The sequence below is a fragment of the Schistocerca americana genome, chromosome 2, assembly GCF_021461395.2.
Source record: "Schistocerca americana isolate TAMUIC-IGC-003095 chromosome 2, iqSchAmer2.1, whole genome shotgun sequence".
Taxonomy (NCBI): domain Eukaryota; kingdom Metazoa; phylum Arthropoda; class Insecta; order Orthoptera; family Acrididae; genus Schistocerca; species Schistocerca americana.
Genome location: NC_060120.1, coordinates 840,704,442 through 840,720,033, shown reverse-complemented (window position 1 = coordinate 840,720,033; position 15,592 = coordinate 840,704,442). Strand labels below are relative to the sequence as shown.

Sequence of the window (15,592 nt, the reverse complement as noted above, 5' to 3'; positions counted from 1 at the left end):
TCGGCACACTCTTGATGCTGTAGATCTCGGAGTATTGAATTTCCTAATGATTTCCAAGATGGAGTGTCACCTTCGGTCACCTTCTCACACGAATCATCTGAGTACAGATGACCACTGTGCCAATGCACTGCCCTTTTATACGTCGTATACGCGATCTACCGCCATTTCTATCCCATGACTTTTGTCACATCAGTGAGTAATTTCTATTACGTATCAACTGATTACAACAGATGAGAGTACATTTTTCATTCATAGTAAGTAGTATAGCTTCGCACAGCTGTACTCACCTGTTCGACGTACCCCCACCCGGTGATAGTGCAGATGCTGCCCGCAGGAGGCGTGTCATTCTGCAAGGCGATTGGCGCCACATACGTCCCGTCCAGGCTGAAGCTCCCCGCCACCTGTTCAACACATCACGATTCTTCTTTTATTAACGAAAAACGTGCATGACGTACGAATGGATGGTTTCACGGCGATATATAAGAACTAAATCTTCTCGGGCTTCCAGTAGAGTCAAGTAGTTAAATGTTGTCCTAGAGCCATTCACCGAATGAATTTTTATCCAATGAAATTTTATACACCTCTAGAGCTAATTATTTTCTCTACATTTTAAAACATATTTATGATAAACCGTTAACACGAACGTTTAATAAAACTGGTGCTGGTAGTTATTGTCTTTGGGTGTGTTGTGTGTGAGCTTTAAACGCCTATTAGCGCAGTAAGACTCACCGCTTCCCCAACGTCCCTCCCGTTCTCCTCTTACTCTTTGCTCTAAAAACAGACGCATCGCATCGCTCATGAGTCGCGGTACAACTGTCAATTCCCGTCACGTGGGTTGAATTATACCATTTTTGTCTCCTGCTACTGAAAGTGATAACATCTATTTGATCAAATTTCGCATTAAGGTATTTGGTATAGGAGTACTTCGTTTTGCCACGACTTCGTTCATCTGGAAAACAAAGAAATATTTGAACAACTAATAATCCAGTTTGAGAAATGCAGATTTATTTTATAAAGAAATATACTTTAGTCGGAATGTATTGTTCCATTTCAGATTAAACAACAAGCTGTGCTATAAACAAAGATCTGGAGGTTTGAAAAGAAAGCTGCAAAAAGACAAACTTTTTGAAATGTTATGAAACAATAGTTACAGGGCGCTCAGCCTCACGATATGTCAGAATCTACAACAGCCCCAGACAGCCGGCCTTCCTACTCTGTTGCTCAGCCAGTTCCAAACCAAAAAGATATAAAACGAATAACAAAAGAACAAGCTAATTGAAACAGAGGAAACAAAAAAAACGACTTTAATTCTCTTACTGTACGTCAAGAAAGTAATGAAAAACGTTCTAATCTAGCTTTTAGTATGGTTCCTGATTGTATTTTGGACGATCCTGGTACTTGGCTTCCAGTGATCAGTGATAAACTGCGACAGGAAAAGCACCATCTTACGCTAGGTTCTCAGCTTTTCAGAATAGATAAAAGCCTTTTTTCAATCGACCTTTCAGAATACGTTTCAGTGAGCCTACGTTGTGCATGAGAACAGCCAATACCAGAACGAGTAAACAATTTCGACGTAAATGGTTAATGTGGAGCAAGTCGTAAAACAGTATTCATGGCTTACCTTGCAGCATTTTAAAATGAAACCAGAGTTAACTTGCAGAAGAAGGGTTTACTCTACAAAAAGTACACTACAGAATACTTTATAGTTCGTTACCGATGCTTGAAAAAAGCTCTGAGCATCGAAAACACTATTTAGAATGGAAAACTCTTCAGACGTCATTGAAGGGACATGGTATCTGGACACAACTTTCTTCTTAAGCAGTTGATGTTTAGCTTTCCAAGAGGAAAATGCTGAGATTGGTGATCTTCACAACGGAAATTTTTAGGGAATTTTGGAACTGATTGGAAAATATGCCGAAGTATCTCAGAACATCTAGCCAAAGTGAAAGACAACCAACTGATGAACAAATGGATAATACGTCAAGCTCACTACCTATCATGGTACTCATTATGTCTACAGCGGACCTCCAACGACTTGATGAGTCCATGTCACGTCAAGTTTCTAAATTACGCCGGGAAAAAGAAAGTCCGACACGATATTGGGAGGTATGCGATGACTTTTGTCACCTGAGTGTGTATTTAACAACTTCTATGCATCACTTCCCTACTTTAAATGTTCAAGAATATAAAATTGTGCACTATCAATGAATTACAGTTACAAGCAGTCAGTTCTTACTAATTCCTGTGTGTAGTAATTTTGGAGGGGGAGGGGGGCAGGGGCTAGAAACGAAATGTTGATATGGACTCTGTAGTATGTAGAGTAGGGAGCAGGGGTGGTTAATTGGTAGGGTACAGGGAAAATTCAGTCTACTACAGAAGAGATCCGTTACAAAATGTTCGACAACGCATCCTAGAATATTGCTCAAGTGTCAAGTGTGTGGGGCCCCTACGAAATATAGCTAACCGGGCGTAATGAATGTATGTAAACAAAGAACGATAGCACGCGTGGTCACAGGACATGTTTCAGCCATGGGAGAGCGCCGAGCGATTGCTGAAAACCTACACTGGCAGACGCTTCAAAGTAAGCGCCAACTATCTCTTGAAAACCTATTACAGAGCATCCAGAACAAGTATTAAGTGAGATATGCAGGAATATACCACAGCCCACTAAGTATGGCAGAAGTGCGGACGCTGAAAACAAGATTACTCTAATTACAGCGGCCGATAGGCATTTAAACAACCACCCTCCTCACGCTACAGACGTAAATGGGACGGAAACAAGCCCTAATAACTGGTACAATAGGACACATTCTCTACTATGAACTTCAAAGTAGTTTGCAGAAAATGGATGTAGACGCAGAATAAAAAATCGATGCGCTCTTTCTGGATGTTACAGCTTTCACAGACATTAGTGTAGTCAAACTTCAAGATACATTGCCACATTCTTGAATGCGTTGCGAATACGATACCAAGATGTCACAAGCGCCAGATGTCTCCCATTGCAGAGGATGGCATTGATGGCCGGGAGTCCCCACCTGCGAAGGTTCGGCTGCCGAGTTGCAAGTCTTTTCAGCTGGGCCCACACTGGGCGATATGCGAGTCGATGATTATAAAATAATTATGAGACCAACACAACACACAGTCTCGGAGCGGAGAAAATCTCCGACCCGGGCCCACTCCATGTCAGTCAGACCCGCTGACCGCTCAGCTAAGGGGGCGAACATTGCAGAGTATGCGACTAACAGCAGAAAACTTAGAGTTTAAAGTCCCGTAGATGGAGTGGTCATCAGGGAATTGTGTTGGGACCAATCTTGAATTTTAATGATCTTACAGACAATGTTAATAGCAGGCGATGCTCTTATCTATAATGAAGTAACATCCTAGAAGAGCTGCACCAATATTCAGTTGGATATTGATAAGATTTCGAGGTGACACAAGAATATTAATTGTTTTAAATGTTAAAATGTGTAACATTATGCTATTCACAAAACGAAAACACATAGTATCCTATGATAACAATATCAGTGAGTCATAATAATGGAATTGACTATCTCGTACGAACACCTCGGTGTAAAAGTTTGCAGTGATTTTAAATTGAACTATCACGTCGGCTCAGTGACTGGAAAAGCGGGTTACAGGACGGTGGTGCGACCCTCCATAGAGCATTTCTCAAGTATATGGGACCCGTACCAAACAGAACTAACAGGGGATATTGAACCATACTATGAAAGGGCAACAGGAATGATCACGGAGATGCTGAAGGAACTGACAGGTGTTTGAAGCGGCCTACTTAACAAAGTTTCAAGAGTCACCTTTAACTGGTCAGTCTAGGAATACGACAGGGTACCCTAAGGAAACTGATTTAGTTATCGATTCACAAACCTTCAGTCCTCCTCTTTACCTCAGCAACTTCAGTAAAACGTTTTCTTTCACGGCTGTTTTCATTCTAGGAAACAAGAAAAACTCGCACGGGGCAGGTCGAGTGAGTATGTGGCTTAGGAACAGGGGCACCATTTTTTGTCAAGAATTGTGGTTCAGACAGGCTGTGTGGGTAAGGGCATTGTCATGATGGAAAAAACAGTCATCCGACTGCTACAAACCAAGCAGCTTCCGCCGCACACCATTGCGCCATGCTTCGAAAAGTTCAACGTAGAAAGCCTTGTTAACTGTCTGACCATGCGAAACAAACTCTGAATGAACAACTCCTCTCACATAAAAAAACAAAAAACAAATCAGTGTTGTTTTAATGGTTGATTTCAACTGACGAGTTTTCTTGGGACCGGGCGAATATGAAGCCTTCCACTGGTTTGATTGTTGCTCTGATTCAGGATCGTAAGGATAGTGCCAAGTATCGTCACCTGTGATAATGTATGAAACAAGGTTTGAAACATTTCGGGATTCTTCTTTCAAAGCGCAGCGTTCTTCCACGCGACCTTGTTTTTGTTTAGCAGCCAGTCGTGGCGCAAATTTGGCAGCCACCCATTTCATTCCCAAATCTTCTCTCACAATTCGCCGCTCTGAACTCCAAGTCACTCCCGATAGTCCCACAATTTCTTCAACGGTCCATCGTCGCCCTCTGTTGATGATTGCACGAATGTTTCCAACATTTTCATGTGTTAGGGCCTTGGAAGGACTACCAGAACGAGGTTTGTCATCAACTGACGTTTCAAAATCTTTGAAACGGAAAAGCCAATCAAACACTTGAGTTTTCCTCATAGTGTAGTCCTTGTACGCCATTTTTAACATTTCAAGAGTTTCTGTTGCACCTTTTCCGAGGAAAAAGCAGAATTTCACCGCCGCACGCTGTTGCAGAAACGAAAATCACGCAGACAGTTGTCACTATGAACTCTGCCGAAACTAGCCCTGTCCTTCTTCAGCGACGGCACTCGGCTTACTGACTCTGGAATGTTCTATCTATGCGCTCCTAGCCGCAAAACGGGATACTAAAAAAAGCTGTGGCCACCAAAAAATTTTTTCGGTTTCTGTTGGGTACCCGCTCGTGTGCTATAACTCCTCTGTATCGCTCCCGCAGGGACGCGAGGACAAGATTTAACTAACTGAAGTGCCCTCAGAGGCACTGAAGCAGTCATTCTTTACAAGATACATAGCTGAATTGAACGGGAAGAACCAAAAGGAAGCACCCTCTGACATGCATTTCATAGCGGTTCGTAGAGTGCAGAGAAGCTCGTATTGCTGAAGGATGAGGAAGGAAATATGGCGTTCCCTTTTAAAGGAATCATCCTGGCATCTGCCTTAAGTGATATATGGAAATCACGGAAACCTAAATATCGACGACCGAACGGGGATTTGAATCGCTATCCTTATGAAAATGAGTCCAGTGTCTCAACCACTATGCCACCTCCCTCGGTGATCGCTAAGCTCACCGCGTCCCAGGCGCCCATAAGGAACCATTACAGTGTAAGGCAAACTCGAAAGTAAGAGGTGGATGTACTGTGGCTAGTATTGTAGCACCACTGACCCTGAGGATTCCGATGTCGTAGGTGAGCTTATCGTTGTCGAAGCCGTCGTGGATGAATGCCGCCTCCGCTGCCTGGGTCTGGAGGTTCGGATCGTCGAAGTCCATGACGTTGGTCATGCCAGCTGACACTATCACTCGGCTCAGAGTTTGCCTGTAAAAAGTATAACAATATAAACAACCAGTGTATATATTTCCTGGCCAAAGAGCTGCATCTATTGTTGTTACAGTGGATCTTATCCTTTTTTATATAACAGGTTGTAACATTTCTTCCTTCGCTACCTCTGCATAATGATTACTTAATTAAGGTTGTCATTACAGATGGTTAACTACGAAGTAGACGGTACTTCTCATAACAAAACGGTAGAATGACCACCATACTGTCTAGATCCAATCTGGTGAGATATTTTAGTAATTAAAAGGAATGTTTAATATTTTTAGGCGGCCAAGTGAATAGTTCAGATGAGCGATCCAGAAGGCTGGAGCACTAGGTCTTTTTTCTGTCACTTACGGGTTCTTTCCACTGTAACAACATTCTGTTGATATGGAAATTGCTAAATTGCTTCGTGGTTCGAAATCCATGATGAAATGTAATTAGCCCTATTAATGGCTGGGTAAAATACATAAAAGGTCAGAGGAAGACAAAGGCATATCTCCCCAAATGCCTATGCCTAGTAAAGCAATGCGGAGTTAAACTAAACCTACAAGGTGAGAAAAACGATAGATCTGTTAAAAATTAATTGTCAAACAACAACTGCCATAAAGATAATTCAAATGGTTCCAAGCACTATGGGACTAAACATCTAAGGTCATCAGACTTAGAACTACTTAAACCTAACTAACCTAAGGACATCACACACATCCATGCCCGAGGCAGGATTCGAACCTGCGACCGTAGCAGCAGCGCGGTTCCGGACTGAAGCGGCTAGAACCGCTCGGTCACAGCGGCCGGCTGCCATAATGATAACGAGAACTTAGAACTTAATATTATTCTACATATTTATTTGTTTAGAAAATGTTGGCTGGAATGAAACTGATTAAGATCGGGAGTGGTCGATTCTTCGCAAATGAGGGATGCCTCCGGCATACATGATCCACTTAGCAGTAGTATAGGCGTATGTGCAATACGCAGAGTTGTGTAAATGTATCGTGTGTAATTAATATCAATTTCAATCAAATATATCAATGTTGACAGGCGCTTCTCATTTTTTATTATTGTTGTGGTGAGTACTGCAGTTAGATGTCAGTTTAGGCCACAGAATTGGAGTGGATATCAACAATAGTTTTAATGACTGGGGGCAAAGCTATAGTGACATCCTACAAAAAAAAAATTAATTAATAATTTCAGCGTTAGTTCCAATAACTGTTTCTCTGACTGTGTGACTGCGCACAAAAATGTTACAAAACAATGAAGCAGGCGCTGATCCACACACGTGCCCACCACCGGCTCTCTTACTCACACGTTTAATAGCTGTCGTTATACACTATGTGATCAAATGTATCCGGACACCCCCCAAAACATATGTTTTTCATATTAGGTGCATTGCGCTGCCACCTACTCCATATCAGCGACCTCAATAGTCATTACACATAGTGAGAGAGCAGACTGAGGCGCTACGCGGAGCTCACGAACTTCGAACGTGGTCAGGTGATTGGGCGTAACTTGTGTCATACGTCTGTACGCGAGATTTGCACACTCCTAAACATCCCTAGGTCCACAGTTCCCGATGTGATAGTGAAGTGAAAACGTGAAGGGAGAAGTATAGCACAAAAGAGTATAGGCCGACCTCGTCTGTTGACTAACAGAGACCGCCGACAGTTGAAGAGGGCCGTAATGTGTAATAGGCAGACATCTATCCAGTCCATCACAAAGGAATTCCAAACTGCATCAGGATCGACTGCAAGTACTATTAGAGTTAGGTGAGAGGTGAATAAACTTGGATTTCATGATCGAGCGGCTGCTCATAAGCGCCGGAAAATGCCAAACGACCCCTCGCTTGGTGTAAGGAGCGTAAACATTGGACGATTGAGCAGGGAAAAACGTTGTGTGGAGTGACGAATCACGGTACACAATGTGCCGATCCGGTGGCTGGGCGTGGGTATGGCGAATGACCGATGAACGTCACCTGCCAGCGTGTGTAGTGCCAACAGTAAATTTCAGAGTGGTGGTGTTATGGTGTGGTTGTGTTTTTTATGGAGGGGGCTTGCACCCCTTGTTGTTTTGCGTGACACTATCACAGCACAGGCCTACATTGATGTTTTATAGCACCTTCTTGCTTTCCACTGTTGATAGGAATTCGGGGTTGGTGATTGCATCTTTTAACATGATCGAGCACCTGTTCATAATGAACGGCCTGTGGCGGAGTGGTTACACGACAATAACATCCGTGTAATGGACTGGCCTGCACAGAGTCCTGGCTTGAAACGTATGGGATGTTTTCGAACGCGGACTTTGTGCCAGGCCTCACCGATCGATATCGATACCTTTCCTCAGTGCAGCACTCCGTGAAGAATGGGCTGCCATTCCCCAAGAAACCATCCAGCACCTGATTCAACGTATGGCTGCGAGAGTGCTGTCATCAAGGCTAAGGGTGAGCCAACACCATACTGAATTCCAGCATTACCGATGGAGGGTGCCACGAACTTGTAAGTCATTTTCAGCCAGGTGTCCAGATACTTTTGATAACATAGTGTACGTTTTTAACTGAAGCGAATAATTTGCAGAAACGATCAGTGAGGCCCACTTCTCCCTTAACTGTAAATTCGACAAATGCTTCTCTGTTTAACGTTCGAAGAAATGTTCCAGTTTGCTGTTAATTAAATTGTCAGGCAAACTTTGAAAACCACGTCTTTTATTGAGGGAGTTACTTCGAAGGTTTTTCATGGACAATGGACATGCAGAGTGCGAAGATTGGAAGAATATGAGAGATGAGAGCCAAAATTCCGAAAACTTGCTTGGAGACGAATTTTTAATATCACTGGACCATCAAAAGTTGATGTAAGGGAGGATCAGTTTACTTTTTGGCAAAATGTAGGAAGACACGACAGAGTACCGACCCTATGGCGTATCCTAAAAGACAGGCGAAAGAATGGAAAACATATGTTTATAGCATTTACAGAAAAGATTTCACATTGTTGACTAGAGTACACACTTTAAAACTGTGAATGTAGCAGGAATAAAGTGCAGGAGAGAAACGTTTGTTACGGCAGTAATCAGACTGTAGTTAAAAGGACACCATTTCGTCGTAGCAGAAGAGAAGGGAGTGATATCGGGTTGTGGCGTATCCACCATATTATTCGGCCTGTACATTGGGCAGTCAGTAAAGGAAATCAACAAGAAATTGTATTAGACATACACATTAAAATTCGGAAGAAGACACTAAACTTTTAAGGTTTGCTGATAACGTAGAAATTGATTCTGAACAATGGGGCGGCAAAGGACTTCGAAGATCATTTGAACAGAATAGGTACTAACTACAAAATAAGTTTTAACATGAACATAACAGAAGTAAAAGAACTGGAACATTGTCGAATTGAATCAGGCTGTGCAGGGGGTTTACATTAGGAAATGAGTTACTAAAATAGTGGAAGAGTTTTTTTTATTTTTTTATTTTTGACGATGGTCGAAACACAGACTGCCGATAGTAAGTAAAAGCGTTTCTGGAAAAGAGGAATTTCTTAACATTGAATAGTGTGTTAGGATACCCTTTCTCAAAGTAAGCACGCCGGACAAAAAATTAGTCACCCCTTTCAGAGAACACGCATGTCGCTTTGGAACGTTGTAGAGGGTGTAGAACTGATGCCTTGAAGTCACATGGCCGTCCAGCGCTAGCAGCAGCTATGTCAGAAAAGTGGTGCGAGCGTGCTTGCCTCTTGTGTGGTATCAGCGCTGTTTAATGAGTCAACATAGAAACGTGACACAGGGGCAGAAAGGAGCTGTGTCGGCACTAAGACTGTTGATATTTTTAAAAAAGTGTGGAATCTGATGTATCGATATTTAAAAACATATCATCGGATCAAGATATATCGATCAAAGTATCCATACATCGAGGAAGGAGTCATCGACGTACTGGCCTAAAAAATATCGGCTACAAAATGGTTCAAATGGCTCTGAGCACTATGGGACTTAACATCTGTGGTCATCAGTCCCCTAGAACTTAGAACTACTGAAACCTAACTAACCTAAGGACATCACACACATCCATGCCCGAGGCAGGATTCGAACCTGCGACCGTGGCAGTCACGCGGCTCCGGACTGAGCGCCTAGAACCGCGAGACTACCGCGGCCGGCATATCGGCTACACATTGTAAATATAATGCCAGTTCCAGAGCTGTATATGTAAGTATTGATTTATTATTAGATATTCTGTACATCAACAAGCTAGGAGCCTGCCTATTCTCCTTAGACAAAGAACTAAAAGGAAAATGACGCACGTTCACGCTTGGCGATAACCACTTTGATAAAAGTAGTGAGTGCATGTAAGTGGTGCTATAAAATGTGTCCGTTGTTCGGTTTCGTCACATATCGGGTTTCTCCGGAACACTTTATGACGATTTCCCTATTTTTTTTTATTTCTGCCAACGCAAGCGAGCTAGCAGCTATAGTGTCAAAATTGTGTGGTGAAGTTAAACGTTGCGATTACTGTTGGTAACTCACCGCAAAGACCAACTTGTCATTTATATTTTTGTTTCTCATTTTCAGCAACTGTTTTTGAAGAATGCTGATGTGAAGAAATAACACACTAATTGTTTTTTTTTTCTTAACGCAACGGTTGTGCTAATCTTGTTATTGTTATTCCATTCAGACACCGCCGCTTCCCCCCCCCCCCCCCCCCCCCTTCCCCCATGTAAACACTCATCGAAACGTCATGCCATTTCTTCTTTGTGCCACCTATACTTGTTTCACACAGTCAAAGAGAGAGACTGGACGTCATGAAAGTAAAGAAAAGTAGTAAGGCTCCTTCACACAGTGAAAGTAAAATTATGTTATACTATAATTTCAAATATTTACAGAAAATTGCCAAAAAAATATAAAAGTATCTGCGCTCGACACCACAATTTCGATGTGTCCTCAAAGAGATATCGTTGGTATACATCGATACTGTTTGGAAAAAATAACGATATACCTATATATCGATATTTTATCAACACCCCTAGTCTGGACGTGCCCATGACTACGGGGTGGCTGAAGCTGCACAATTTGTTGACTCACCGACGCGGATAGTGCAAAGTGTCTATAATGGACAGTATACTGTTTGCAGCCGCCGTGTAACACAGTGAAGAACAGTGGTCGTAAAAATGATCCTAACCAACAACCGATAGCAATTCATTTGTGTTAGTGTTGAAACCAACTTTTTTTTTATTTTATTTTTTTTAAAAAAGGCACGCTGCACTAACATATACCATTCTTTACAAGCACGTTCACCAGTACCATTTATCATGTTGTTGTCCACAAAAACCGTGATTTTTAAGAAATATATAGAAGCCACAGACTGGTAGTTTCGGGCTTCGCGCTGTACGATTAAGGTGGGGAATCAGGAACCAGCACTTACATATGTAGTTGAAAATACAGTTCATGCGTACATATGTTTCAGGATCTTGTTTCGGATAATGGATTCGAAGCAGTGGTAATGTGCTGCTTCAGATTTATTACCATAGAAGAGTGGCAGAAGCCTATAGAACTGTGTGAAGATGATTTGACTCACAACAGTTATATGCGCGGGGTATGAAGTCTACAGAGAAATAAAGCGATATTATTGAAAAACAGTGCCGTAGATGTCATAATCTGCGACCACTGATGAAAATCGCCAGTGAGTGGAGCAGATGATATGCGTAGATAGATGTGTCAGAATCCGTGAGCATGATACTCTGCCAGCTGTGATCTCAAGACCATAAGGAAGACAGTGGGACCCGTGATGTTTTGGAAACTGTGGCACCTCTGCAGTTGGCACTTAGTTTGAAGAGCAGTATTATGAACTGATGTCGTTGTCTATCATGGCGAGTTGAGATTTTGGAAACGTAACTGGAAAGGGAAGGGGGAGAAGGAGGAAGAACGGAAGGGACACTCATCGAAACGTCATATCATTTCAACGGATGCGGACTCACTCGGCTGGAAACTTCATTTAAGTTTAACATCAACTAAGGTGTCAGGGAATGAAATTTTTGCGTAACTCTGTGATTTGAAAAAGACGAGTCAATAGATGAAACGGCATCATACAACATCTCCAAAACCTAAGAAATTGTGAGCAAGCAATAAGAGCAGCAACTTTGTTAATTTATGCATGATAATGGTGGCGTAGCCTCATTGTGGATTAAGATACTTGACGAAATACAGCAATCAATCAGCTGCTTCTTCCTGTGGTGATCAGCGTATCATCGTCCTTGATTTTATGGACTGCAGTCGTACTGTCAGCGGCGTTAGGTTCATTGAGACGTTCAAGAACATTGTAGAAGCCATTCGGAGCAAGACGCATTTCTTGAATCTGAAAACGATGTCGAATCACAGTGATAATGACGACCGTAAATCATTTCGTGGCAAATCAAATGATGGGACAAATGGACTGAACAGTGAAACCCCATCCAACGTACGACATGGAGCTGGCGCCCTCTGAGCGCTGTTTGCTCCATACTAAACAGTTTCCGGGAACAACAACATAATGGCATAGACGACAAAGGCTATAAAGATTTTCATACGTCGGAACACATCCGCAAAAGGAGTCAGAGTTGGATTCACCAATGAAGCAAGTGCATCGCTTTTAATGATGAATAAATAGTAATTTTATATAGATAAAGAGTCTCTCCAGCAATATGTGGGAGAGAAGAGGTTCACTTCTAAACGTCGTAGAGATACAGCGAGATCCCTGCTGGATTGCATCATGGTGAGACAGAGATTTCGAAATCAGCGGATTATAAGGCATACCCAGGAACAGATATAGATTGCTATCACAGTTTAGTAAAATGAAGAATAGGCTGTAGTTTAAGAGAATCGCCCAGAAGAATGGATGTTGAAAGAAATGGGATAAAGAGCTCTGAAAAATGACGATGTGCGCTTGAAGCTCTCAGCGGATGTACATAGTTAGATAATGAATATCACAGTAAGCAGTTGAGTCGTAGGGAAATGGACATCTCAAAGAAGAGTAATCACAGTAGCTGGAGAGATAGGCACAAGGGAGACAGCTGCGAAAAAAACTCTGGGTAACAGAAGTAATTCTCCAATTAATCGACGAAAGAGGGAAGTACAGAAATGTTTATGGAAAGACAGGAAGTGTGAGAAGTATTGCACAATCAGCAGGCATCGAAGTCGCTGACAAGGATAATATAAAGAAGAATGGAAAAGAAAACTGAGGATGTGTTAGACAACAGTCAACTTTTTCTTACGAAAGGAAAAGCCACTGCGGAGGCAATTCTGACGTTGGGCCTGCTAATGGAAGTAAGAAACGTTTATATGAGTTGTAGACATAGAAAAACCGTTAGCCAATGTAAAATATCGCAACGCGTTCGAAATTCCCAGAAACATATGTGTAAAGCGAAATGACTGTAATGTACAGTTTGTACAGAAACCAAGAGGGAACAATATGAGTGGAAGACGAAGAACGAAGTAGGAATTGAAAATGTGTAGGACTTTCTCCCTTGCAGTGCAGTTTATACATAGAAGAAACAGTGAGCGAGTCGGATTAAAATTCGGGGTGAAGGTGAAGCAGTTCTGCTACATACAAAATAAAACATGACGGACGAAGCAAAGAGGACGTACAAATAAGCCTAGCACAGAAAAAAGGGGACATTCGTGGCCATAAGAAGCCTACTAGTATCAAACATCGCTCTTAATTTCAGGACGAAATTGCTGAGAGCGAGAATTGGGAGCACAGCAGTGTCTAGAAGCGAATCGTGGACTGGGGGAAAACCGGATAAGAAGAGACTCAGATCGTTTGAGATGTGGTGCTACAGAAGGATGTTTGAAATAATGTGGATTAATAAGATAATGAAAAGGTTATCCGCAGAATGGAGAAAACGAAATTTGCGCGTGGTATTATTGATCGGAAGTCCCATCAGCGATGTTAGGTCACCTGGTGCAAGTAATTTTATTTGACGCCAATTGCGCGTAATTGAGGACGAAGCGCTACTCTGAAAGATAGATGTTGGCAATGGCGAGTAAGTCGTGCCAATCATAAGACTGGTGACTCGAAAAAAGAAAGAAAGAAAGAAAGAAATTAGCAGACTTACCGGTACGGGTAGAGGCAGTGACCAGCGGTGAGCATGTGACGGGCGTCGATGATGGAGCCACCACAAAAGTGGCTGCCGCCGTTGCCGAGGATATACTTGCGTTGCAGCGACACCTGGAAGACAGACAACGAGCTGTCAGTATGGCTGGATGTAAACTACAGCTTCTGGTGGTGATAGACTGGAAGAAGTGAATGTGTATTAAGGTCTTGCGACGGGGGAGGTTTTTATAAGGAGGCTTGGTTTTGTCAGTCAGGTACATGATACACACAGAACAGAAGAAAGGATAACGAAAGAGAGCAGCTTTGGCAGTACGAATGAGAGGGAAGAAAGACTAATTGGGTCCTTCAATAAATTTCAGCTAGGATATCGAATACTCTGTTCAAGAAACAACAAGGGGAGGAGGTACACTTGGAAAAACCCAGGAGATAGGGAGATCCAGTTAGACTACATCATGGTGAGACAGAGATTACGAAAGCAGATACTGGATTGTAAGGGGTGACCAGGAGCAGACATAGATCCAGATCTCAATTTAGTAATGAAGAACAGCAGGTTGAAGTTTAAGAGACTGGTCAAGGAGAATCAATGCGCAAAGAAAAGGGATAAGGTAGTAACAAGGAATGAAGACATGCTTCAACTTCTCTTAGGCTATAGATACCATAATGAATACCCCTGTAGGCTGTTCAGTCGAAGAAGAATAAACATATCTAAAAAGGTCAATCACCAAAACATAGGTATGAGGAAGGAAACTACGAAAAAACCGTGGATAACAGAAGAAGTAATTCAGTTGATTGACGAAAGAGGAGAGTACAAAAACGTTCAAAAATTTAGCAACGCAGAATTAAAAGTCACTTAATAATAAAATAAATAGGAGTACACGGAAGCTAAGGCGAATTGGCTGCATGAAAAATGTGAAGAAATCGAATAAGAAACGACTCTCGAAGGACTGATTCAGTATATAACAAAGTCAAAACAATATTCTGTGAAACTGGAAGTTGGGCAGGAACAATGAGAGTGCAATGGTAATTCCACTGTTAAATAGAGGGAAATGAAGGGATAGGTGGAAAGAGTACACTGAAAGCCTCTGTAATGGGGAATACGTGTCTCACGACGTGACAGAAGAAGATACACGAGTCGGCAGGAAGAGAAAGGGAATACAGTATTAGAATCAGAATTTAAATAATTTGTTGGCAACTTAAGATCAAATAAGGCGGAAGGGGTAAACAACATTCCATTGGAATTTCTATAATCATTGGGGGAAGTGGGAGCTTAACGACTATTGACGTAGGTGTGTAGAATGTATGAGACTGGCGATATACCATGAGACTTTCGGGAAACTATCATCCTCACCTTTCGGAATATTGCAAGAGCCGACAAGAGCGAGAATTATCACACAATCAGCTTAACCGATCATGCATTCAGTTCGGTGAAAAGAATAATATACTGAGGATGTGTTACATGACGATCAGTCTTGCTTTAGGAAAGGAGGCAACGTTGCGATTGATAATGGAAGCAAGACTGAAGAAAAATCAAGACACTTTCATAGGATTTGTTGACCTGGAAAAAGCGTACCACAATGTAAAATGACGCAAGATGTTGGATATGCTGAAAAAATATAGGGTTTAGCTATAGGGAAAGACGGATAATATACAACATGTGCAACATCCAAGAGGAAACAGTAAGACTGGAAGACCAAGAACGAGGTGTTCGGATTAGAAAGGATGTAAGACGGGGTGTAGTCTTTCTCTCTTACTGTGTAGTATATACATCGAAGTAGCGGTGACCGAAATAAAATATAGAATAAGAACAGGATTAGCATTCAAGCTGAAACGATATCAGTGGTAATATTTGATGATGACATTGCTATCCTCAGTTAAAGTGAGGAAGAATTAAAGGATC

General features: G+C 42.0%; 1 protein-coding gene across 1 annotated transcript in view; it reads right to left on the bottom strand.

The window, feature by feature from the left end:
• LOC124594474 (trypsin-1-like) overlaps positions 1–15,592 on the bottom strand; it is a 53,541-nt gene that overhangs the window by 16,193 nt on the left and 21,756 nt on the right. The window contains exons 3-5 of the mRNA XM_047132850.1: positions 13,697–13,809; positions 5,480–5,630; positions 288–401 (exon numbers count right to left, since the gene is read on the bottom strand). Of these exons, the coding sequence (XP_046988806.1) occupies positions 288–401; positions 5,480–5,630; positions 13,697–13,809 (378 nt within the window). The remainder of the gene's footprint in view (positions 1–287; positions 402–5,479; positions 5,631–13,696; positions 13,810–15,592) is intronic.